This window comes from Gekko japonicus, unplaced genomic scaffold, assembly GCF_001447785.1.
Source record: "Gekko japonicus isolate JY-2015 unplaced genomic scaffold, Gekko_japonicus_V1.1 scaffold191, whole genome shotgun sequence".
NCBI classification, from domain to species: domain Eukaryota; kingdom Metazoa; phylum Chordata; class Lepidosauria; order Squamata; family Gekkonidae; genus Gekko; species Gekko japonicus.
Genome location: NW_015175362.1, coordinates 1245241 through 1272453, shown reverse-complemented (window position 1 = coordinate 1272453; position 27213 = coordinate 1245241). Strand labels below are relative to the sequence as shown.

The window sequence follows — 27213 nt, the reverse complement described above, 5'->3', positions numbered from 1 at the left end:
GTCTTCATAACAAAATGGTTTTTTACCTTTGTCCTCATTTAGTTTCTTTGTTGTGCCTTGTCCCACTCTATTTTTTCCAAGATATAACTACTAGTTTTCCAATATGACTGTTTAGTGAGAGTGGGATCTAACTGTATTTAATAATGAATTGGCTGGTTTTGCATGGATGACTGAAGCAAAAAAAAAGCTACTCAAAAACAACATCATGGTGTTTATTTGGGGGACTCCCCAGGAACACAGGAAAATGTTATAAATAAACAAAACTTTTTTTAAAAATCCTGGAAAATTAACTAAAATAAGACCCTGGAAAATGGCAGAGGAGTATTGGAAAAGATGGAAAACAGGTGGGTGTTTGGGGTGGTTGAGTTTTAGAGAGGATATTCACGTTCTTCCCTCTCACCCAGCCATTCCTTGCAGTACTCTTGTTTGTTCACTGTGTGTTAGCATTCATTTTCCTAATGATTCCCAACACTGGTTTGGATTTTTTTCACTACTCTAGTATTGTTGGAGGACATAGTTTAAAGGTTTCATAAATGAAAAGGAACTTTTCCTACATTCTCAAAATCTTCTTGCTACTTGTATAAAGCCATTTAAAATCTCCTACGTATTTATGAAATCAGAATTGGTTTTGTTCTAACGTATATCACTTCCTTCATGTTGAATATCATCTGCCATTATAATGTCCAGTATGTGGAGATTTTGTGGTGGGTTTTGTGGGCTGTTTGAATCTTATCTTGAATGACCTGGTGTAATTTGCAAGACTGGCTACATTGCTGTTCATCCCTGACCTTGATCATTTAGGGAGATCAACCTTATTAAATTGATTATATTAAAAAGTAAAAAAAATAGGGAGGTCAACCTTTGTGTATATAGGGTACCCAGTTACCAGTCCATGAGAAGATGCCACTTCATGCTTGCTGTTTTATCAAAAGCATTTGTTAAAGCATTTGCCCAAAAGTTTTTGCAAATCCTAGTAAACAATGTCCATTGTGCCACTTCTGTCTAAATGCTTGCTGGGACCCTGAGATGTTCTAAAAGAATAAAATTTAAAGCATACTTCTCCAAATTAGCAGCTGTGATGAGAAATAGTTTAGTACAATGCACCAAGTGTAGATACAATGTCTAAATATTTCACTTTCTTTGTAGAGCATTTTTGGGACCAAAAGATATATTCCCCTATGCTGAAAATAAAGAGAAGTATGGGAAACCAAACAAGCGAAAAGGCTTTAATGAAGGACTATGGGAAATTGACAACAACCCCAAAGTTAAGTTTTCCAGTCAGCAGGTAAGTTCTTTCCAGTCTGGAAGCATTGACAACTTGATCCTATACCTCCACTATTTCTCTGGCCTTCAGGATTTCTTAAGAGCCTCTGTACCATTGATATAATTAAGATGCTAGGTCATAAAAATTGCAGCTCTCAGAAAGCTTCTTCTACAGCTTAGTGGGTCAAATTCTGCTTATAACTACATGAACATTATGTTAACTTTCTGCATAATGACACACCAGTCCTCCTGTTATTCTTCAGGTACCTGCATTTTCAGAAAAAAAGAACCATCTGTCTACCACCAACAGCCAATACAAGTGGTAGGGCTAGAGAGGACTTCCAGTACTTGTGCACTACTTGTTCTCAACAACTTTTTCTTCTGTTACTTGCATCTCTTTTTACTGTCTCTGACAGCATCAGTTTTTTGTCAGATTTATAGACAGGCATTCAGTGAAAATGCAGAAGGAGCTTGGAGGAGGGGGGTTGCCTGTCTCCTAAGGAAAAAACAGACCCTGCCAGGATAAAAGGGGAGCACACTTGATGTGGGATGGGTGAGTGGCAGTGGCTGAGACATCATCTTTCCAGGGATGCTGAGTAAGAGAAGAAGTAATTTGAGTTTTGGAAACATTCTATAGCCAGTGGAAGCAGCTCAGTCTCTTTTTTCAGAAGTGTGTGCAGAAAGGGGGAGGCTTGAATCTGTGTGCTCTGTCATTATGAAGACAATGTGTAAATAATCTCTTTATCTGCACACTCTTACCTGTTACCAGTTTCCTATGTGGAAGATAAAATAACTGTTTTTAAACATGTTTGATTGTACTTCATGTTGTCTTGCTGGCCTGGAAACAGGCAAAGAGTATGTATTTTAAGGCATATTTGCCTAGCTTTCTCATTACCACTCTGCCCAGAGCATCACTGTATAGACTTAGCCTTAGAAAGAAAATCTTTGTTTACAATGGCGGACAGTTGGCATGCTGGCAGTTTAGCAATCCAAGACAATCTGTAATTGCTGAAACTGAGGAACAAAGTCAATGTCAGCAGTTACAGAAGAGAAACTGGGACACTTGATTTTTTTTTCTCCTAAGATCTGACAGGGTTGAAGAACGGCGGTATACTTTTTAGCTTTCTGCAGGGGAAGTATTCCAGAGCCTTAGACATTAGGCCAGGAGCACTGCCCCAGTGGGAGTAACCTGGACCCTGGTTTTTGGCACAAGACCTCCAGCAACTTCCAGACTTCTTTCTCTATTACAGTGATTTTGCTGAATGCATTGTCTATTCATATTAAATTCCCTTGTTAAAATTTTAATTAGAAATGTTTCCATTGGGCATTTATTAGTTAAGCACAACCTCTTCAGCTGTGTAAACTTATAAAGTACGTTTCCTGATTACAAAAGCATTTTATTAGTCAAATTACCGTTGTTCTAATTGATTAAGTTGTGTGTATATATTGAATCCATCAAAATTTATTCAAAAATCTCTTGCCTTGAAATTGATTACTACTCTATAACATCTGTATTTCCTGTTGATTTACTTACGTGCTGGTAATTATCCATAGCCTCATCCTGCTATTGATGCTGCAGTTGTTAAAGAAACTGCTCAAGAAAGCAGTCCAGATGTCACAGAGGAAAGTGAAAAGATGGTTCCTAAACGGAGAAAAACTACAGCTCTTAAAGTAAGTGATTAAGAACAAATGGTATAAAAGGGCATTTTTGTGATAGGGCCCTATGCTGTGCTTGAAATTTCTTTCATTTCCTGCCCTTTAATATGAAATTAAAACAACCTACATGCTGATCCAAGGGTTTGCCATCGTAAGATCCTCTGCTTCTGCAGGCTTGGCATCACCAGCTGCCCTTGCTGTACTTGCCCATCAACTTGGCTTTGCAACTTGTCCCCTCCTCCTGTGCTAGGCCCCCCCCCCCGCTTCGCTTTTTGGACCCTATGGACTTCTGCGCCTCTGGGCACCTGTCTGTCATTACCAGCTACCCTTGCCATACTTGCCCATCTGTACTGCCAACTTGCCACCCCCCCTCCTGCACTAGACCTCCCCCCTCCTTGCACTTTGGACCCTAAGATCCTCGATTTCTGCACCTCTGAGCACCCGCCTGCCAGGACAAACCTCCATTTTCCTGGTTTGTGACCATCCCTGGCCTTGAGTAAAGAGAAGTGTAAAAAGAAATGGGTGCCAGGTGAGCCTGAAGATGGTAAGCATTCTAGAAGCAAGCTTGCCACTATGGAAAATTCTCTTTTTCTCGTAGCCAGCTGCCTCAGCTCTGAGGTCCCTTTTGCCTGTTCTGTTTAGATTAGTTGATGCGAACTTATACTAGGAAAATAGTTAGGTCTGTATCCCTTTCCCGTTTGCCAAAGGCAAGTGAAACACCTTCACTTTCAAAAGTATTCAGCCACTTTTTGGAGGGGAAGCATCATAGAACTAGAGGAAAGACAACGGATGAATTCTTGTCAGTAGATTTCTACAGGCAGACTGTATATAGCTATAGAACAGTGTTAGTGTTTTGATTCTACATTTTGTATGGAATTGCTAACTCCTGAACCAATATATGTCCAAAGACAGGTTGAAAATAAAGTTCATTTGCTGGCCATTAGCATGCAAAAGAACCACATGAGTTGGGAGGAAAGAAGAAAACTGATTTGTTATAAGCCATTAAGAGTATAAAATAGAGTACAGACAAATGAGTTCAGAATGACTGCACCTCTGGTAGTAGGTTATGTATATTTGAATAATTTTCTTTAACGCAACCTTAAGGGGGTAAATATATGCATTTAGGGAAATCTTGACTTGAGAGTAAACTGTTGCGTGCCTTTTCATAATTTGTTTAGAACATAACTGCTCCTTTGCTTTACTATACCTTCCTTCTCTTTGATAGGAAATCAAAGAAAAGGAAGATGTACACTGAATGAGTCCCACAATCAAATATATATGCTATATGTGATAACTCACAAATAACATTCTAGTGTGCTACATTAATAATAGTGCATCTTTCACATCATATAGATGTGATTTGCATTATGGCTGCATTCAGGCAACACAACAATCCTCTATCTGTTCGGTGATGGGTATGAACATGACTTGATTGCCATGCTTATATATACTCTTCATCTGCCCCTTATGCATAGAGGGTGACTGAAAATTCCCAAACTAGCAAGCTTTTGATCAAATTTTAGTGGTGTCTTAAAGCAGGTACCTGAGCAAACTGGAAAGTTTCTTGCCCTCAAACTCAAATCCTGGTTTGTGGAAGGATACCACATACACACCAGTTTGCCAAGGTGCCTGCATTTAGATGCTGAATTCAATTGGTTGAACAGGAGAAGAGGGAGGGAATGTGTGAGGGTGGCAAGCAAACTATCTTCACACCCATCACAAACTAATAGGCTTTTCATGTAGATTGAATGTGGCTGGTTGGATTACAATTGTGGTTACTGCGTAATTGTTGCTGCTTTTTGATTATTTGAATAAATTTTCCCTGTTTTGCATTAATGAGAAAGGGGAAAGTCATATTAGTCTCTTGAAGCAAAAGGAGTTTTGAAGCAGTATAAAAGCTAACTGATTATTTGTGGCTTAAACATGTTACCTGAAACCCTTTTCATCAGATAGATAGTTTAGTCTTTTCTCGGTGTTTGCTGTCTCTTGCATCTAGTGAAACAAGTAACGAAGAAAACTGTTCTATTTTAACTGATTTCCTGAGCCATGAACCTAATGTGCAGCACTTTACATAATGTGGTGGCAGAACAAATGGTGATGGAAAGTGCTGCCAAGTTACAGCTGACTTGTAGTGACCCTGTAGGGTTTTCAAGGCAAGAGACATTCAGAGGTGGTTTGTCATTGCCTGCCTCCCACCATGACCCTGATATTCCTTGGAGGTCTCCAATCAAATACTAGCCAGACCCGACCTTGCTTAGCTTCCGAGATCTGATGAGACTGGGTTAGAATTAGAAACATTGTAATAATACGAATAGGTAGGGCTAAACATGTAAGGTCTACATATGGATATAATTGGAATACTGTGATACTGGTTTTTCATTAGGGATCTACTAAACAGGATAATATACCCACTGAAGTTGAAATGGAAGAAAAAGAAATGGATGCACCAAAAGAAGAAGATCCTTCAGAAAAACCTAACAGTGAAGTAAGTGGACTAGGGGAACTTAAATTTGTTGTTCTCGTCTGATTTATTTGTGACTTGCACTTAACACTGAAAACTGGGAAACTATCCCTCTGGTCATGTGTTCATTTCCATATGAATAATTGATCCCTTCCACACATGTGTGCATTACTGTTCTAAACTGAAATGATACTGCTTATGTGCCTATATGCACTTTAAGAACCAGGTTTAATAATAATTTGTTAATGTGACTTTGAGAGTATATTTTAACTTGAATTACCAGCAGTCACACAACTCTTAAGCACTTTCAGGGGTGGGAGAGAATCTCCCTTATAAATAAAAGCTGAATGGTGGTGGCACTTCTCTAGAACATTCCACACGCTCCAAAATCAGTTCACTCTCTGATCTGTCTATCAGAGGGTCTCCCTATCCACTGGCTGCTTTGCCTAAGTCCTGCCTCGAACATTCTAAACATTTTGCTGTTTCTCTCCCCCTTCATAGCCAGTCAGAACACAGAGGTTATTTGCATATGCAGCCTCATTGGCCTTTGCCTCGGAACACAGAGGTCGTTTGCATCTGCAGCTTGATTGGCTTTTGCCTCTAACATTCTAAACAGTTTGCTGTTCTGAGGTAAAATGTGTCCAATCTCCAGGTGAGAGCTGGAGATCACTCAAAATTACAACTGTTCTTTAGGTAGCAGAGATCAGTTCCTCTGGAGAAAATGGTGGACTCAGTGTCATTATACCCTGTTGAGGTCACCACAGCAAATTGACACTGAGTGTCCAAGGCTGGGGCACCCACCCAGAGCCTCTTTCTAGAGGCCATTGTATTCATTTCCACAATGGGCTTTTTTCCTAGTTTATACATAATGTGGAAGAGGTGACCACAGGTCTGTCCCTCATCTGTAAACCCAGATTTACTGTTAAATTCACTTTAACCTGGTGCAGTGGTGTTGCTTTAACAATTTAGAGGAGGGTTATACATTTCTAGTCTCTCTGAGAGCCGTTTTTGCATAATCAACTGAAGAAAAGTCCAGTAATACTTAACGATGGAAAAACCATTTTTTGCTGCCATTCTCACTCTGTTTTCTTTTCACTGGATTTATAAATACATTGAGTAGGATCTGCTGTTTTTGTTTTAAGCATGCTTTCTATTGAGTTTGGTGTAGGGCTTTTAAATGATTTTCAAATAATATTGCTCAATATATGACCTATATTGATGCCCATAACAAAATTGTTGTTGTGTGTGTGTTTTCCCATTATGGACTTTTGAATGTCAAAATTAGACAATATTCATAAGTAATGCTTCTACTTTTCCTGTCTCTAGGATGCAGAGAAAGCAAGTGATGTACCAGTTCCAAAAGTTGCTAGAAGGGGGAGAAAAAGAAAGGTAATACTTTCACTGTGATATAGCTTTTTAAATATAAATTGCATTATTAGTTGTTCAAAAATACAGCTTGCCTTTATGTATTTCACTGAACAATTTATTATGAAAGCTACATTACATTAAATTAGGTTGCTACTGTCCAGTATGCCCATATTTAAGATAGTTAGGGTCTCTTTTCTGCAATACTATTCTTGGTATCTTGCCCTTGAAGCGCAGAAGGTTTTTTTTATCCTCTTAACAGCTTAGAGAGGCAGAGAGATAGTGACTGATGGGGCATCCTGACCAGGGGGAATGGGCAACCCTGTCTTATCAGTCTAACTGAACACTGTATCTGAGGAGTGTGCTTGCTTATACCATGAATAAAACTTTGTTGGTCTTAAAGGTTCAAGCTTTGTTCTGAACACTTGTGGCTTCATGAAAATGTATTTTATGTATGTTTCTGTGAACAGTGAGACCTCTGAGTTTCACTGATACTTATCTTGAGAAGAAAGTTCAACTAAAATGGATTATGCCACGCCACCCTTACATTGAGTACATGCTGTTAAGTTTACTGTGACTCCAAGATATAAATATATATCTTCTTTATAAAATATAGGCTCTTAGTAGCAATTGGAACAGTAGTATTTATATAAAGGCATTTATTTCGCTCAGATTGAAAAACAAGCAGAAGCTGAAGAGGAGGTGGCAGCAGTGGTGGCGGCGGCAGGAGCAGTAGCAACAGCAGTAGCTGCAGCTCCAAAAGCAAGTCCTAAAAGAGGAAGGCCAGCTGGTAAGTTATAAAAATGACCATTGCTCGTTAATATATTCTTAATGTATACAGTCAGCTGAATCAGTTAATGAAGTTTTTTGCCACTGTTATGTCTGCGAGGATCATGTGGCTTGCACAGCATCCCCCATGTGCTCCTACCTCTCATACTCTGCAACAAACACCAACACCTGGAGTGCACACAGTGGATGAGCCTTATTGGTGGGGACCTGGGGCAGCAGAGTGGTAAGGCTGGGATCATGGCGTTGATGTGCGGAACCCCACATTGTACCTTCTCAGTGGGCATGGGTAGGGAAGAGCCAGGAGGCTGGATGTGTCTGCATGCTCCCAAGGGCCGTCTTCTGCTGCAGAGATGGCACATGGTGGGGTTTCAGCTCCACAGATGTGGTGATGGCTCTCCATTTTGGATCAGCACCTTCGTAGGGGAAAAACACACAGTGGAGCAGCTGCCAGCATTTCTTGCTGGCAGCTTGTAGGGCATTTTCCGGTCACAGATGCCCCATCTGGCACTCTGATGTTGCAAGGGGGACCCAATGAGTGGCTGAATCCAGACTATCCACATGTGATCCAGAGTCCTGTCAGAACTTCCATGTAGCTGGAGAAACAAAAGTTAGTAGTACAGTAGATGTTCTATTATCAGGGCCAGCCCGAGGTGTTTCTGCGCGCTCCAGGCAAGGCTAGCTTGTGGCACCCGTGCCCCCTCAGCACAGATACCAACCTCCCGGTGGGGCCTGGAGACCTCCCAGAAACACGGCCGGGAGGGGGGGTCAGCGCTTGCTGGACTCGGGGAGAAAGGCGGCGGTAGCGGCGGTCAGGGAGATGCAGGGCTTTTGGCGGGGGCTTGGGGGGCTTTGGTGGGGTGGCCAGGTCCAGTTTGGCACCCTAAGGTCCGGCCCGCGCTCTAGGCAAATGCCTAGTTCGCCTAGCGGGTGAGCCGGCCCTGTCTATAATGCATCATTTGTAGTGATAATTTCAAAATCCAGTGAAGTCAGATTTTATCAGGCTTGTCATAGAAATAATTCTGAATTTAAAAAATCTTTTACTTAGAATTGGGTTTAAGAATTGTACAATATTATTTATGCAGATTACATTGTTGATTGTATAATAGTTCAGCTTTAAACTTTAGGCAACTAAGTTTAAATTAAAGTAGATGTTTCTTTATGGAATTAGCTACTGAAGTAAAGGTTCCAAAACCTAGAGGGAGACCGAAATTGGTGAAGACACCTTGTCCACCTGAGAGTGACATGTAAGTTTGTTTCTAAGCATTGATATTTTTCTCGTTCTGACAAGGTTTCAGCATTTGTTTTCTTATAGCCCCCTAATACAGGAGGCTGATGAATTAGTTATTTATTTATTTAAACATCCTGTATTTACAAACATTAGAACTATCAGCAGCTTACTGAAGCATCTTTCAACCCATAGCTCAAAGACGTGGATTCAAAATATGAAATGCTTTGGAACACTGATCCTTGCTTACCACCTGGCTGATACGCTAGTGGTGGTGGGGCAATTGCTGCTGTAAGGGACTGAGGCAGGGAAGATGGCACCAGTGTAGGTGGAAACTAGGAAGATCCAGCCTGGCCGTCGTCCTAGCTTTGCTGCGATTTTTCCCATAACAGTGAAGCAATGTAGGCTTGGGAAAGATAGGGAGATTCTATGAGGTGCATGGATATACCTCTGTGAGGTGAACAGTGCTGTGAGGAAGCAAATGGAAAAAAAATACTTCCCAAAAGCATCCAAGCTGGGGTAAACAACCCATGTATAAGTGACGTCTCGTTTGTGGGGTTGAGCCCCTTTGGTTGCCAGGTGCCCATATGTCTATTCCCAAATCCTCATTCTTCAGTTTTCCCATAACCCACTTCATTGTGTCACCTCCATACCCCTGAGAAATGCAGGTGCAATTTTATTATCAGAGTTTATTTCAGCAGGGGAGGGGCTGTTTGAATGGAAGAATTAAAAGAGTTAGAAACAAACCTTGCTTTTAAAATGTGAAAGTTTCTTGATAAGGAATAATCTGAAATACTTTTTCCTTCTGTGAGACTCTTACAGTGCAATCCTAAACAGAGTTGCACTTGTGACTTGATGAGTTTTTGGTCTGATCCAACATGTTCTAAGCTGTGTTCTAAGCTGTGAACTCCAGTATGGGTAAAAGAGACAAGAGACCTCCCGTTGTTCATGTATATGTGTGTCTGTGTTTTAGACAAGGGATGTGGATGTTCTATTTTGAAACAGCATGGAGCAAAAGGATGAGGGGAGCTAAACCATGTCCTGTTCTGTGTCTTCTTTCAGACACTGATATATTTTTTCTCCCAGCTTAGTTATCTTCTGCTGTTGAAACTTAGCGGGGTGGGGGTGGATTTAAGTTCCAGAGCACAGTGAAGCAAGGAACAAGAGAAAGACATGGCTCCCCTCACTTGTGTGCTTTATTGTTGTTCATAAATAGACTACACCTAATCTCCTACCTAGGTATCCTTCCTGAGAAAGAGTAACAACTCAAACCATATCTCAAATATGGTTCTCACTGAACCCAGTAGAGACAAAGAAAAAATAGGCAACTTTTGTCTGCCACTAGTTTCTTAACAGTTGCTACAGTGACTAGACAGTGGATTTAGGGGTTTTTCCCCCCATCCAGCTGGTTACCCAGTTGTAATCATCTGCATGAATGTGTGTATTTTCCACCCAGCAGGGTCTTCAGCTGAATAAACGTGTGCTTCCGTGTGTAGACTGTATGCAACTTGCCCAATTCCCAAGAGTCAGTTTGAGCATCAATAGTAACACACATCATGAGATCTGTTCATACAACTCTTACGTTGAGATTCCATTTCATACAACTGTGGTGCCTTCAGTCTTTGGTGGGCTTGCATGTTAACCAGCAACACAATGCTTTCCAGGCGATGGTATGCAAAGGGTGAGGGGAGGTGAGCTGCCAGCTATATGAACTGACTCTTAGATGTCTGGGTATCGACTTGCATTGCAAAAAAGGGATTTGGGTCCAGCTGCAGGGGAAAATAAATAATGTTCTGTTTGTTTTGGAATTATTTTAGTGTTAATGAGGAAGATAAGAATAAAAGAAAGGGAGCTGAAGAAAAACCACTCAAAAAACAGCAGAAAAGGGATGAGGAAAGTAACAGGGAAGAAGAAAAACTAAGGAAAGATGCAGACAAAAAAGAGGGCAAAAAGGAAGTTGAGACAAAAAGGAAAACTATCACAAAAGTGGGATCAGCATCAGCCTCTGATTCTGAAGATGATGGTGAAGAACAGGAAGGAAATAAAGTATGTATCTTTCTGTTAATGTTCCTTTTCAGTTAGTGAGGAAATGCTTTACAGTTGTAGGCATGTAAAGCTACATTAAATTAGTCCATATTGAACACAGGCTGCATTCAGACATCTCAGTAAACTCTAATAAGAAGTTTGTGAGTGTCTGGGCATGACCACAGTTTGGTTCCTGTGTTTGCAGATGTAATAGCAAGGTGGAGCTTAATCAAACTCTGTGCTTGAGGAGGTGAGGGGGGAGCACTTGAGCTCAGCAAACAAGTTATGATATTATCAGACACTGACAAATCTGTATTTAAATTAGTTTGTTGTGATACCTGAATGCAGCTGTAATAGCTGAATGCAGCCCAAGTTTCTTCTGCTGCTTAGGGTTCAAATCACACTTCATTTGAACCTATGTTCATGGGTGTCAGCAGTAAAGCTGCTGTCAACTTCAATTGTATACAGGATGAATATCATAAATACTTTTAGGGCCTTATGTCTGATGTTATTTCAGTAGAATGAGGTGACAGTGATCACAATTACATATTTTTGAATATACATGCTGAGATATTCCATGATGTTGAGCCTTTGGAATTTGATTTCAACATATCAAAGTAAAAGTTTGAAAACTGATGCAGTCATGGGACCAAAAATGTAAAATCTATAGTTCTTGAATTTGCGCTATAATTTTTCCTACTTTGATTCTGCAAGGTTTACATTGCTTTCAAAACATTTTCTTCTGTGAGATCAATACCATTGTTTGTTCAAAGCTACTAAAAGTTGTCTTGGCTGTTGATGTTTTCTAACATCTTCTAAACAAGAAACTTAGGTTTTGTGACATTTTAGCTTGCTGTTACTTTCTAACTGGTTTAAATTTTGTTTTCTTATATAAGTCTTGCACATTAATACTGAAATAATGAATAAATATTGAACAATGAAGGAACTTGTTCTCACAGACATTTGGCTTTAGTGTCTAAAAACTATTTTTTCCTTCCACTCAAAACTAAAATGAACTACTAGAAGAAAAAAGGAGGAAGAAATGTTCAGGGGGCTTACAGAAGGAATATTTTAAAAGCTCAACATGAGCGTGAAGTAGCAGAAAGAAAACGTAAGCAGGAAGAGCAAATGGAAACAGAGCTGTGAGTACAACTTAAGTGATTGTGCAGATATTTAGCAATTATGTGACTAAGGTGATATTAAATTAAAAGAAATGTCTTCATATTTTACCTGGTCATATCTTTGTGAGCAGCATTTAGTCTGTTGAGAAGTATTATATACACATATTTTCCTTACATTCCTTCTTTAATGAGAAGCAGAATAGAATCCAAATTCCCACTTTAGTCTTTGAACATAGAATCACAACAAAAGTAATAAAAATACAAGTAGCCAGTTCAGAATAAGAGATGAACTATATAAAAACTTGATGTGGTAGACACTCACTGGCCAACCCAGAATTAAATCGTGGCAATTTAAAACCAACATTTCAGAAGAATGAGAAATACAGCCAGTTATAAAGATATAACTAGTTACAGGACACATAGATACTTAAGCTGAAATAATTAAGATGACACTAGCTTCCTGTTTTATTTTGCTGCTATAGGTTAACCTTCTGGAATTATTCCCAAATAAGTGTGCACAAGACTGCAGCTTTGAACATCTGAAGCTGCTTTCTAGTGAGTCAGATCATTGGTCCAGCCAGCTCAGCATTGTCTACTCTGAAAGCTGAGGGTTTTGAGGTTTTTTGTGACAGATGCCCCTATGGGCCTACTCCCCACACTGGCACTAGGTGTCAGCATGGCCAGACTCAGAAAGCTGGGGAGGATGTGGCTATGCAGTCAACTTCCCAGTAATACTAGAGTCAATGAGATCTTCCAACAAACCCCTTTCACAGTGTTACTTGGTAATCCAGATTGTGCTGCAAGACTGAGTGTCATGCACCACAGGCAGGCAATTAAATATGATATAAACAAGATCTTCCAAAGGACTTTTGAAAGGTTACTGTCACACACTTTGCCCTCATTACTGGGAAATCTATTCAGGAATAATTCCTGTATTTGCTATTTGAATCACCTTTTGGCTTTGTCCAGATGGAAGATTTTATAGCAGGTGTGTGGCACACTGAAGCTTGTTACCGTTTCTGACAACAGCATTACTGAATATTTGTAATTACTGAGTATTTGTAATAACAGCCATAGTTAGATTTGAGTAGATAAATTATTTAAGAAGCAGTAATGCCCCTGATCCAGGCATCTGGAGTAGTTTTGCTGGCCCCAGACCAGCAACACTGTGGAATGGCTAATTCTGAGACAGCAAACGATATGTAAAATGGACACTGCTGCAGCAGGTCACCTCTGAAGGAGTGATACAAGAGGAATCATCATTGGGGGGGGGGGCACAAGGGTGATTGCCAGTTACTGTTTCAATTGATTATAATTGAGGGGCTGTTTGTTGTTCAACTTGCCAGGGTAGTGAGAGAGTGCAGCCTTTCTTCCATTTTAGACAGGATGACAAATGATGGTGGGCCAGGAAATTTGGAAGGGCACTGAGGCAAGCGGTGCTTTCCCCCTTTTCTGGTCTCCATGTACTTGCTTGGTTGAAGTTTCGATTTTGAATGTATGTTCCAAGGATTGAGACAGATTCGGAGCTTTGCACTGCCTGTCTTGCTGCCTAACCATCTCCCTGTCTGAACTGCTGGAGATGGTCTCACACTTAGCATTGAGGACTTCAAGATTTTTAGTCCCAAAACATCTTAGTGCCCACACACGTGACAGTCACACATCCTATCTGTTCCCCTTTCCAATAAAATGCTATATGCTCTGGTAATGGAAACTCATTTCTCTTATCATTGTCAGTCCACTATTTTATCAAGCCCTAGACTAGAAGCAAAACTGCTGCAAAATTTCAGAAAAGTTAGAATGGTCTGCCCCTGAAGTGATCTATGTGATGTTCCTGATAGCTCCAGTGCTGTTGTCAGAGCCTGATTAATCTGTGGAATATGGAAGTGACCCTAGCAGTTGACAAAGTGACTCCTAAGTGCCCTCTTCCATCCTGCAGAGCCCTTTCTGTACCTTTGCTTCATTTACTCAAGCTCCTCTGTAGTAGGCAAACAGCAGGAACATAAGTGGAGAAAATTTTGGAGAGAACTTGCCTGATTACAAGTTAGAGCATATAATCATGTCTATTTTGTGGTAGTGATGGCAGCAAAGGCTGAAATGTGTGGAGGGTTCTTATTGTTTTACTAAACGGCCATGAGCCCATTCTAGGGGAAATGCAGTATATTTTAAGTAAATTTACCAAGTGACCCTTGTGGTACCAGGGTGTAGATTTTCCAAAGATATCACATAGCATCTGGAAAGATTTTTACTTGGGGTTATCCGTAATTGCTAAACACAGAATTTGTTTATAGACAAGCAGTGTCTTTATGATTTGGCCTGCAAGCTCTTAAGCAATACAGCCATCTCCCAGGGTGCAGGCTCCAAGACCCTAGGTAATTTAGACACATTAACTTGCTTTATCCCACACTGCAGACCAACACTGTAATCCAGATATTTACATCTTACAATGTAAGTTTGAGCTTAATCAGTTCAGATACACAGATCTTGTTACTTTATTGGCTGAAGCAAAAGTAAGAGAACTAGTCAAAATTACCCTTGCAATCTGATTGATCTGTTCTGTATTGTAATGCTTTCTGCCTATGGTATTCAGATTGTCATCATACAAGTCTGTTTTATTCCTGAGATGCTGTGTTAATTGTCATATATGGCATTTTACCCGTCTGTGCTTGTAAGTGTAAGCCATGGTCTCATTTAAACTGTGTGATTTTGATAGACAAAGCAAAGAAGAAGGCAAGAAACCGGAAGCTAAGAAGATGGAGAAAAAGCGAGGTCAATACTGCAAGCTTGCTCTTTATTTCACTTTAAAGTCTTAGATAGTGAATAAATTCTTACCAAGCTGCACCTGGGTACTGTCATACAGCAGATAATACTATCATTTCAAAACCTTAGATCAATATAGCTTTAGATAACCATTTCATATGTTAAAATGTTTCTGTGTTACGGGCATTTGCTGATAAAACTGAGTCTCTTCTTGATACGTGAGTGACCTATAGAGAAAACTTTGAAAATCTTAAGACATTCATTTCCTGTATGTGTATATCATCTAGTATAAATTATTATTATTATTATTATTCCAGCTGCTGGATGGTTTTGTTTTTCAAAGATTGTGTTCTAGCCATGTGCATAAAATCTGACTACCAGTCGTCTTTGGAGGACAGTTTATATTGTTAGGATTATTAGCTTTTCAATTCTGTTATATAGAACACCACTCTAGTGGCAATTCAAAATTTAACAAAATGTTTTCCAGCATAAGCTTCTGTACATCAGGTCTCACTTCATCAGATATATTGATATGTACATTCATTAGGCTAATGCTTTTACACTTGGAACAGAATAGGTAGGGGTGGGCAAGAGAGATTATACAAAGCAAGACCAGGTTAAAGCAAGAGTCAGTGGGTAAACAGTTCACTCAGAGTGTATATGGGCTACTGCCTTCTGTTGTTTTATAAGGCAAAATAGGATTAATGTAAAATCTAGTGCAAGATAAACTGATACATTGTGAAGTTAGTTATTGCTGAACTGACATTCTGTCTTTATAATATCTTTTCTTCTCTTCCCCTCGCTTTTCTGTTGTGAATATAAAAACAGCCTAACAGATATTACACTCCTGTGCATCTGATGAAGTGAGCTCTGACTCGAGATAGTTTATGCTGGAATAAATTCTAGTAATCTTTAAGGTGCCATTGGACTCCTATTTTATGTTGTTGCTACAGATGTATCTGGAATGATCAATTGTGCTATATTTTACTTTGTCACTCATTTACCCAGAGGTGCTTAAAATTCTGTTCTTCTAATGGATTTTGAATTCAGTGTCCTTAAATATATAATTTTGTTTTTTTAGAAACATCGATGGACTCTCGTCTTCAAAGGATACATGCAGAAATAAAAAATTCACTCAAAATTGACCATCTTGTGAGTATGTTAAATTACATCCATGAGTATATTGGAGTAGAGAGATTCTTAAATGTCTAATAAATGTTAATTTAAAAATTTGTTCTGCAAATGCAATTTTATCTGAAGGTGACCTTTTGTGATTTAATGGTGGATTATCATGTTTATAAAACTGTTGTGTCTTATGATATATGAACTAAAGCTAAAAAATTTTTTGTCTGAAATACACTTGGGAAATGGCAAGTCCTTTCCTGAAGAGGACTATTTGTCTGGTGGAGTTGCTAACTAGTAAATATGGCCTACGTTAGAGAGCCAATTTGGTGTAGTGGTTAAGTACGTGGGCTCTAATCTGGGAGAACCGGGTTTGATTCCCCACTCCTCCACTTGCAGCTGCTGGAAGACCTTGGCCAAGCCATAGTTCTGTCAGAGCTGTTCTCTCAAGGAAGTTCTCAGGAGAGCTCTCTCAGCCCCACCTACCTCACAGGGTGTCTGTTGCAGGGAAGGAAAGGAAAAGGAGTTTGTAAGCCGCTCAGATTCTGCGTGAAGGGCAGGGTATAAATTCCAACTCTTCTTCTTCTAGTTAATGGATAATTTTACATTTGCAAACTTTATTAAAATATCTCTTCTAGGGTTTTCAGGGCTTTCTTAGGCAAATCATTTACCACAATTCTTAGAATTAAAGGCTAAGTGTAGAGGAGAAGTTCCCCTGCTGAAAAGAATTTCTTTCCTGCCAGTTAGCTAACAAGTTATGGTGATGTGGAGAAAATCTCCCATTGAATTACTTTTAGCACCATCTTATTGGGGGGAAAAGATACGTTTGCCAAAGTTGAAGTATCATCCCATGCAGAGTTACTCCAGCCTAAATCCACTGATTTCAGTTGATTTAGACACTCTACAGATTGTCCTCTTGATTTGAATGATGCTGGATTCTGTTTTAAAAATAGCTTTGATTGGTTTTATCCTTTTAAAGGTTGGCTTTAATCTGAATATACAGAACATCAGAATAAGATAAAATTTATCATATACAAGAGGGGCTGCCTAAAAAAATCAAAGTAGCTTAGTATTTTAAGTAGTAGGGATATTTACGTAGTTTCTTATGTAAAATTGCATTGTACAAAAGAGATCAAGTTAATATCATGAAGGATAAATGAAATTAGTAAAAATATGTTTTCAAAATGCCACAATTCCATATTCTATGTATTCCTCAAGGTTAGAAATATAGAGCAGGAAGGTTCCTCAGTGATCATCTAGTCTAACGCCCTGCACAATGCAGGAAATTCACAAGCACCATCCCCATCCCCCAGTTACCCCTGCTCTATGCCCAGAAGAAGATGATAAAAAACCTCATGATCCCTGGCCAATCTGGTCTGGAGGTAAACTCCTTCCTCACCCCAAAGTGGCAATCGACTTTTCCCTGGGCATGTAAGAAAGGGCCACAAGAGGCAAGCATTGACTCATCCCTTCCTACCCCCTCCCTTTAATGATCTGCCTAAGTTCACAGAATCAGCATTGCTGTCTGATGGCCATCTAGCCTCTGCTTAAAAACCAGCCTCTCAAGATCATCCTGTATCTTGATTCTGTCTTCTACTGTATTTGATACCCCTCCCAATTTTGTATCTGCAGATTTCATGAGCATCTCCTATGCTCACAGCATTCACTAGATCTAACATGGTAGTAACTCTCAAAAAATGAGATAACAAGGTTAATGAGATCAGTGACCTTGTGACTGCCCCACTAGTAATTTTTGTAAATTGCAGTATTATATGCCCAACAAAAAGAGGCATTTCTGCCTGTTGCTTTGAAAGTTAAGTACCATCCAAGTGACACTCCTTACTAACTCCTTACTAAATACTGTTTAAACTCTTTTTTGTTTATATTTGTAAGTGCATAGACCAGACCCTATTATTTACACTTGTTTTGAGAGAGGGGCTTATAAAATGGTGTTTTCACATCAAAACTCTAGAACAAAGGTGTCAAACCTATGGCCCACATGCAGGCAGGAACAAGCCCGCCCAGGCTTTTAATCCAGCCCGGGAGTGGGGCTGTTCTCTCTTCCCCCTCCCCTGGCCATCCTTGCTGTTCTAAGCTAGAGCTGCCTGGGAGTATAAAGAGAACACGAAGCTGCCTCTGAGAACACAAAGCACAGGGCAGGGCTGCCAAACTTCCCAGCCACAACTCCCAGCCTCCATAGTCCTCATCACAGGTAGGAGCTGGGGGGGGGGGGTGTTCCTTCTGCTGTGAATTTGTGCTTCTTCTTCTTTTTAAACTTGCTTTGCAAAATCCCACTATTCCCCCACGTTTCTAGTTTAGACAGGCATGTATGGGGGGGGGGATGGGGGGGGGGGAGTTTGGGGACCAGCCAGGGAGTTCTGCAAACTCAAGGGACTCCAGTTTTGCAGAGAAATATTAGTTTTAACCAGGGGTCATTTAATAGAAAAAGAGATGCAGGAGCTCATTATTATTTGCATATACTACACCCCCTGACATCACCGGAAGCTACCCTACAACAAGCATGAAAATACAGATCAAGCTAGTATTGCTATTTATTTTTGTGATAGTTGCTATACAAAGCCTCCTGGGTTCAGCTTTTTAAAGTCCGGTTTTCTTAGTAGGGCAAATTAGCAGTGACCTTTGCTATATATGAGTGGGGTTGGTTTGTTTTGTAAAAGGAAGTTACATTCTTATCACACCAATGTACCTGTATAGTTACATGAAAAATAAAGTATTGCAAAAAAACTGTTCAAAAAAATGGTCTACTTGTATGAATGGTGTGATATTAGAGAATGGGACTTGTGCAAGATCACAGCTTTTTTTATATGCTCAGCAAAATCTTTTAATAATGGAAGAAAAGCCACAATCTCATGGCCTAACCTACCCGACAGTGTTGTTGTGAGAATAAAAGGGAGGAAAGGGGAATGTTGCAAGCTACTAGGTCACTACTGGTGGGGAGTCAAATTGTATGTACTTTTAATACAAAACACAAGAAAGGAAACTTGGCCGCAGCTTTCATACCCTGTGCATGATTTAGTAGTTTACATCTCAGAAGGAATCAAATGTTTCTGAACTTTGTTGGGAAGGGTGTTGTTTCTCAGGGGGAGATAATACAAGAGGAGGTGTTTCACAAGCCGTGTTTCTGCGTCCCAGGTCCCAGCTGTGCGTGAGATTGGCAAAAAAGATTTCCCTGAACATGCAGGCACAGGCTGCCATATTTGCAAGGCACAGGGGAAGCCTTTGGAAGGAATCAGCAGATCAAGTTGTTTGTAAAAGGTCGGGGGGGGGGATCTGTCAAGGTTCGCTGGGAAACTTGTTGGAATTCTGTCAAGTATCTTGCCAGGAGTACAAAGGGAAAGGTACCCTCCAGGGTCCAATCTGGCAGAGAGAGGCACACTTTTCCCTACTTGTACAGCAAGGTTAAGGGGAAATGGTGGAGACAGAGGGTCTAATGAAAAGCATTAACTCTTCAGCAGGCGGCGGGCGGGGGGGGGATCTCCTCTTGGCTGCAGTGTCCAGAGGGCAGGGCAGGCCAACACGTCCGGCCCAGCAGGGGGAGGGGCACAGGAGGAGGCCGAGGCGGAGCTCCTTACAGTAAATGAGGCCGGGTTTCAACACACACGGGTGCACACACACCCTCCTAATGTGGCTCTCCAATGGAATAATAGCAGAAAAAGTGCTGAAGAGAACACCCAAAATTATTATCTCAAACCACCCTGTAACCCCCCCCCCAGACCCTGGAGAGCCACTCCCTCTCTGAGTAGACTTGCGAGGGGGGGGGGGGGGAAGCTTGCAATGCTCAGCCATTACATGTTCTTCCCCTGGGTCCTTGGCTCAGACCATTTATATTTGTAGTTTATATATTTAAGGGGGGAAGAGTTGGGACTAACGGTTAAAATATTGTTGTTGTTCAGTCGCACAGTCGAGTCCGACTCTTCGTGACCCCATGGACCAGGTCACGCCAGGCCCTCCTGTCTTCTGCTGTCCTCTGAAGTTCACTCAATTTCATGTTCGTTGCATCCATGACACTGTCTAACCATCTCATCCTTTGCTGTCCCCGTCTTTGACCTTCAATCTTTCCCCTTAAAATATAGAGTTCAACAAACTCAAGGGACTCCAGTTTTGCAGAGAAATATTAGTTTTAACACACACGCACGCACACACCCTCCTAATGTGGCGCTCCAATGGAACAATAGCAGAAGAAGTGCTGAAGAGAACACCCAAAATTATTATCTCAAACCACCCTGTAACACACACACCCCAGACCCTGGAGAGCCACTCCCTCTCTGAATAGACTTTGCCCGGGGGGGGGGGGGGAGAAGCTTGCAATGCTCAGCCATTTCATGTTCTTCCCCTGGGTCCTAGGCTCAGACCAGTTATATTTGTAGCTTATATTTTTAACAGGGGGAGAGTTAACCACAGTTATAGAGTTCAACAAACTCAAGGAACTTCAGTTTTGCAGACAAATATTAGTTTTAACACACACACACCCTTTATAAAGTTTATATATATGCTACCTGGCTGTACATTTTATGACGCACATGGCCCGGCCCGACAAAATCCAATTTATGTCAAATCCAGCCCTTGTAACAAATGAGTTCGACACCTCTGCTCTAGAAGGTTTCTAAAGGACTTACTTAGTATAGTACCTCAGTGATCTCTGTCTGATTCTCTCACAGCTAATGTTGCCACCCTTTGAACCACTAGTTTTATGTAGTCTGAATCGTCTATTACGGTAGTGTTTTTGATAGTGATAATGTCTACTAGACGAGTGGGAGAGCTGGCGGCTGTACAAGCCAACCCTCCTTTTATTAAGTTCCTTTTTCGGTTCGGGATCCCGAAATGCACATTCCTACACCCTACTGTACAGTTTCTCCCAAAGGTGGTGTCCCTTCTCCATTCAGCACAAGACATGGTCTTGCCTGTCTGTTTTCCATCACCCACTTGGGAGTTAGAAAGGACCCTCCATTTGTTAGATGTCAGAAGAGCTTTATTTATTACCTTAAACAGACACAGGCATTCCGTAAGACTTAACAGTTGTTTGTTGGCCATTCTGGCCCCTCTAAGGGGAAGGCAGCCACACCTAGGTTGGTCATCTCTGCAACAAGCCAAGTGCAAGTGCACTCCACACTCTCAGGTGACTTCAGCAGTTTTTTGTCAAGGTACTCCATTGATGGACATTTGCTAGTCAGCCACGTGGTCGTGTTCTGACATGCTTGTTAAGCATTACTCTGTAGACATAAGTGCAAGAAGGGAGAAAGCGGTTGGCCAGGCAGTTCCAGTGAGAGCCTTGCTCCTGCCTCCACAGGGAGTAGCTTGTTAGTCTCACAATGTGAGACTGCACACAAGACCAAAGATTAAAACAGTGTCACACTTACCCGTAACTTGTTCATCGGGTTGTTTTCTATGCAGGCACACATTCCCTCCCTACTGCCCTGCTGTGAGCTCTCTCCTACTCTTCATGTATGCTGCTAACGAAGCTTAGGAGAACTGAGGGGAGGGGAGTACGGGACAGTTTGAGCAGGAAAATGGTCCCTGGCACCCTCTGAGGGGGAAGTGCTCCCACAAAGTACTTAACTAGAAAATGCTGGAAGTGTCCTCCAGTGGCCAGCCTGTGCAAGTGCAGTCCCAGTGTGTGCCTGCACAAAAAATAACTTGATGAACAACAGTTACAGGTAGGTGCAACCCTGTTTTTATACCCATGCCTAGGCAGATCAGTGGCCTGCAGCACTCTCAAGCCATTAACAGACATTTGAAGTCAGCATAGACAGGAAGAGAAGGGGAATGTCTAATTTTTTCTTATTTATTAGATCTGGAAGGGGGGTAACTAAGAACATAAGAGAAACCATGTTGGATCAGGCCAGTGGCTCTTCCAGTCCAACACCCTTGTGTCATACAGTGGCCAGAACCCAAGTGCCATCAGGAGGTCCACCAGCGGGGCCAGAACTCCAGAAACCCTCCACTAAAAGTTGGTGTTTGTCAAATACTATCATGGGCTGTGCATTAAACTTTTATTCTGTTTGCAAGTTCTGTTACATGTATTCACAGTTCATATCACTAGCAGCAGCTGAGTTCCTTGCTTGAGATTACTTGACCAGGGTGTGACTAAAGGGTGAAATGAAGGGAAGAGCCCATGAGCCAGATGGCAGCCAGATGGATCAGGACCAGCCCAGGATGTTTATTTTCTTTTTAAAAAACAAGTTGTTATTATTTTGGCATTTTTTGTAAGCCATTCCTTTTGGGAAGAAGAAGAGGAGGAGATTGGATTTATACCCCGCCCGTCACTACCGAAAGGTGTCTCAGCGGCTTACAAACTCCTTTCCCTTCCCCTCCCCACAACAGACACCCTGTGAGGTGGGTGGGGCTGAGAGAGCTCTTGACAGAAACTGTTCTTTTTCAAGAACAGCTCCTTATCAGAGCTACGGCTTGCCCAAGGCCTTCCAGCCAGGTGCAAGTGGAGGAGTGGGGAATCAAACCCGGTTCTCCCAGATTAGAGTCCGCGCACTTAACCACTACACCAAACTGGCTCTCAGTTTGGGAAGAGGCATAAAAATGCCCAAATAAATAATAAATACATATTTCTATCAGTTTTACGGTGTTTTATATTTTAAAATGATGGGTTCAGTTCAGTCCTAATATTGTATCTTTACTGGGGCATAATGAAATCAGTTTCTTATCTGATTTTTTAAATTCCTGTATGCCGAATGGAAATAAATGATAGGGTTTTTATCTTTGCAGCTGGAGTCCTGCCCAGTGCAACTTGTAACATTTTAAATTTCTGTGACTGACTTGGGGGTTATATAGTTTTTTTAAAAAATACTTGTAAACACACTTCTATAAGTTCAGCTTTTGTTCTGTCAAGAGTTTTTTTGTGCAAGATTAAATTTTTGCGTTTTGTTGCATTCAGGATGTAAACAGATGCATTGAGGCTTTGGATGAACTTGCTTCACTTCAAGTAACAATGCCGCAAGCTCAGAAGCACACAGAGATGATTTTGACCCTCAAGAAAGTAAGATCAGTAGTTCTACTCATAAAGAAATGTAGAAGTTTAATTTGTATTTTACTTTTCATTATTCTTGACTTATAAAACTTTCTCTTTGCAAAACTGAAATTCAGTGCTCTGAATGGGACACTGTTACTTCTAATGCAATGGATTATTTCAGTAACCATTGACTGGCTTTGAGCATCTCACATGCTGTAGCTGATATAGATCTATCTCTTTTTTAAAAAAAACATTTATTCAGATACGAAAGTTCAAGGTCAGCCAAGTTATCATGGAGAAGTCCACTATGCTCTACAATAAATTCAAGACCATGTTTCTTGTTGGAGAAGGAGACTCTGTGCTTTCACAAGTGCTGAATAAGTCACTTGCAGAGCAGAAGCAGCATGAGGAAGCAAACAAAACCAAAGAACAATGGAAGAAAGGACCAAACAAGAAATCAGAAAAAGAGAGAGAGCAAACAGGTATGTGAAGCTTCATTGGGATTATTTAAATTCTAATTCCAAACAACAGTGTCAGGCCCCCAATGTCTATATCTTTGACCATCTACACATTGTCGGTGTCTAAAAGTTCTATCCCATTCTACCTCAAAGCATTAGACACATGTTTTGAAACACCAGGTTCATGTGAACATTAATTGGCTTTTATAGTTCATTTCCTTTTATTAAACAAGCTTAATTTTGAAACTTGGTTGAACTGTTTTCTATTGGAATACAGGATGCAGAAATTGAACCCTGAGTGTAAACTGTGTTAACATAAGGAGACATAATCATGCCACCAGATCAGATGCTACTTTCTACGGGGGGTGGGGGGGATTCGGGGGAAGGACATGCATATTCTAAAGCCCATTCTGTGTTCTGTTACTGGGTATGAACCTACTGTGTGAGAGAGTTGTATAGGGAGTTTCTTGCAGGGTTGTTTTTGTTTTGTTTTGCAATTCATCTTTAAAAAGAGAAAATGTTTTCAGAGCCGCCAGTCTGCTGTAGCAAAAGGAGTTTATCTAATAGAGACATGGTTATTTTCTGCATGTGGTCATGGTTTCCTTAGATCATGTCTATTGTTTTCACATTTCTGTGGCTTTGAAAGTACAATGAAATTCTTCCTTTCCTTTTTTACTGCAAAAAATACTTTTCCTCTTCTGTACTAGACATTGGTACATAGTTTCCTGAAGCAGCAAAAGATTCAGCCTAAAAATAGCCAGAGCTGTTCCTCTTTTGATGCTGCTCCAACTGGGTCTTTTGTATTTGGCTGTTGCCCAGAGTGGTTTCTGTAACACTCAGAAGCTGCTGTCAGGAAAAGTGAGCACAAATGACCAGAAGAAAAACTTGCTGACCCATGCTATTGAGCTGAGATACATTTTGAGAAATGTTGGGGATGTTTATGCATTTGCTATAGAAATATTAAATGTAGCGTTAATTCAAAACCAGCTATTAGAATAATATACCAAACAGTCAGCAGTTGAGCCAGATCTGCACTGTGGCCTGGGCAGATACAGTTTGTTTTTAAAATATTTCAAGTAAATACATCATTCAGAGCGCAGAGAGAATTCAGTAATAATGATCACACATTTAGTAGAAAAACACTTTTCTATGTTTTGATATTTTCAAGCTGCCTAAACTTTCATGGATTTTTAGCTTTTTTAACCAATTTTTGTCTGATTGTATTTATATGCTGCATCTGTTCAAAAAGAATATAGCAGCAAGTTCCTGGTTATAATGACTGCTTTACATTTTATATGAGAATTATCAGAAATTTAGTGAAATAAACCTGTTCAAATCACACTTTTATTAGTTATTTTACTTAATGTTTTATAGACTCTGTAAAGAAAGACATTATTTGCATTAGTTGCTAGACCCAGGCTCTAGGTCAGTGATGGGAGAACCTTTTAGAGACCGAGTGCCCAAACTGTGACCCACAACCCACTTATTTATCGCAAAGTGCCAACACGGCAATTCAACCTGAATACTGTGGTTTTACTTTAGAAAAAACAACTCATACATTAACTTAAGATGATCCAAACAAAGTAAGGAAAGCAATCCCAAATGCTTTCATTTACTTAAAATTATTTGGCAGAGAATTCAACACTTTAATGATGGTCTGGGCCTGGCTGGGACGATGGCACGTGTGCCCACAGAGAGGGCTCTGAGTGCCACCTCTGGAATCTCCTTTCAGTGCAAGCAATCTTCCTCTAGCCTAAGAGGTGCATTGCACTACGAGAAGATTCATTGCCCCAGAGCAGGGCTCCACAAACAGATAAGTGGACCTTTAAAGCCAATCCGTGCTTCATTGTGTGGATGTATAACTTGGAAACAGGGCAAAAGATAGCTAAAGGGAACCAAAATATTTCTCATTGTGATCTTTAATCACTTTTATAAGTTAAAGCAACTGCTTTAAAAAGTAGAGTGTGTAACTAGGAGTGTATTCCTACACATAGTTTTTTCCACCTCTTTCTTGTTGGAGACAGATCACTTGGGCAGCCTATGAGCATAGCTTGTACATGTGAGTGCACTCCTAATATGTATTGGGCCGCTCAAGTCAGATATTCGATTGTACTTCACCATGTATGCAGTTTTCATAGTACTATGTTTACCCAAAAGGAAGAGGGCATTGTTTACCTTTTTGGCTTTCTAAAATCTTCCACTTGGGTATACAGATCCGCTGAGTGTGAGAAGTGATTCACTGCACATGCAGGGAGAGCAGGGGAAACTGCAGCAACTCATTCACCATCAAAAAGGAGTGGCAATGGAACCAACACTGTGTCTGGCAAATACTGCCTTTCAAGCTACTTGTCATTACAAGAGAATCAACAACTTGTTGGCTAGTTTAGAAGCTGCAGCTCCTTGCCTGACAAATAGTAAGAGGCGGGAAGAGATGCATGTGCTCGTTTACTGACCCTTATTCCTAGCTCAGAATAGTACTCCATACCACTTCAGGTTATTCCCCTGTGCTTCAGGCCTGAGTAGTGTATTAGTTCCCCCTGTGAGGAGAGAGAAACTCAAAACCTGTGGTGTTCTCGTCAGTTCAGCACAACATTAGCTATGAGCTTGTGGACATTTTAGATAGGGAAGGAAAAATTCATTAATTTTAAATGTCTTACTGAACTAAAGATATAACACCTTCTGTTGGAAAAGTGTGACTTCCTAGCCTACAAAAGCATTGTGGGGAGGGGCAGTTTAAAGTGCATTTCTAAGGAGAGTTATAACCTTCCAAGCCCATTTATTTCAATGGATTTAGAAGGGTGTGATTCTGTTTAGGATTGCCATGCCACTTGGGAAATTCATGAGTTTTAACCTAGTGATTGGCTCCCCCCCCCCAAATCCAGTCTCTTGTCTTTTTAATTTGAAACAGTGTGATCCAATACTACTTGTGAACAGCCACAGTTATAAAAAGTGAAAGAAATGTATTCTGTAGTTGATAGTTTTTGTATATTTACAGTTTTTATATTTATAGTTTATTGTATATTTTTAGGAGGGGTCATCCTAAATTCAGGATCATCTACTTTTATATTTAACCTTTGGGGGGGGGGGTTGCCTTACTTTCAGGGTAGTCTTCCTTTTAAGAAAATATGGTACATTACTTTGTTAACTGGCACTAAGGAAGGTTTTAAGTTCCTTTGATGTTAAAGTGCATAATTTAAAGTGTTTCTAAAAGCTCATAGATCAATCTAATTTTGAATTGTACTTCTCAGTAGACTGAGTAGCTATAAAATGCTGATACAATTAATAACATTTTTCTTTTATTTCAAGTGTTTTATATTATCTTTTGAAGAGGTTACTTGTCTGCTGAGAATGATCTAATTTACTGTGGCACTTCAGGAATATATGGCACTTTGTCTTCTGAACCTGGCCTAGAATGCAGAACAAAAATTCTGCTCAGTGTGGCAAGGTACAGAAGAAGATGTTTCTACAAGTTGGGGTGTGGGTGTCCAAGTTTGCAACAACAACAAAAAATTAAATTTAAAAACTAAAAACTTTTATTCCCTTCCTGTATTTTGTAAATGTCAGGATCTCACAAGATTACCTTGAGAGATCTCAACAGCCATTTTGAATTGCCTGCTGTTGCCTAGGTAATTCAGAATGGCTGGTGCAGAAGGCATGGGCAAGGCAGGAAAGAACGGGGAGGAAGCAAAGCCAGAGTTCAGTGAGGGAGAAAAGAAAAATGAAGCAAAGAGAGGAAAGGAAGGAAGGAAGAAGTGGAAAGAAGCTGCAGGGTGGCTACAGCGGAGTCTGAGATAGTGTGGGTAGGAGGAGCAGCCAGAGAGATGAGTTCTTGAGGGGTGCTCCTCTTGTTTTATCTAGATAGGACCTTTGGATAAAATGGGAGTATGCTGTCTCTTTCCTCACCAGAACTAAGAAAAAATAGCGAACTGTTTGACCTGCTTCTTTTAAATTCCTGTTGGTCATTATAACTAAATTCCATGGAAACTACT

General features: G+C 40.5%; 1 protein-coding gene across 3 annotated transcripts in view; it reads left to right on the top strand.

Moving 5' to 3' along the window:
* The window catches only part of PSIP1 (PC4 and SFRS1 interacting protein 1), a 48204-nt gene that overhangs the window by 18004 nt on the left and 2987 nt on the right, over nucleotides 1-27213 (top strand). For all 3 annotated transcript variants that reach the window (XM_015425411.1, XM_015425410.1, XM_015425409.1), the window contains exons 4-15: nucleotides 1147-1285; nucleotides 2818-2934; nucleotides 5303-5404; nucleotides 6707-6769; nucleotides 7418-7535; nucleotides 8703-8778; nucleotides 10577-10805; nucleotides 11808-11926; nucleotides 14616-14671; nucleotides 15744-15814; nucleotides 22692-22793; nucleotides 23029-23248. In XM_015425411.1, the coding sequence (XP_015280897.1) occupies nucleotides 1147-1285; nucleotides 2818-2934; nucleotides 5303-5404; nucleotides 6707-6769; nucleotides 7418-7535; nucleotides 8703-8778; nucleotides 10577-10805; nucleotides 11808-11926; nucleotides 14616-14671; nucleotides 15744-15814; nucleotides 22692-22793; nucleotides 23029-23248 (1412 nt within the window). The remainder of the gene's footprint in view (nucleotides 1-1146; nucleotides 1286-2817; nucleotides 2935-5302; nucleotides 5405-6706; nucleotides 6770-7417; nucleotides 7536-8702; nucleotides 8779-10576; nucleotides 10806-11807; nucleotides 11927-14615; nucleotides 14672-15743; nucleotides 15815-22691; nucleotides 22794-23028; nucleotides 23249-27213) is intronic.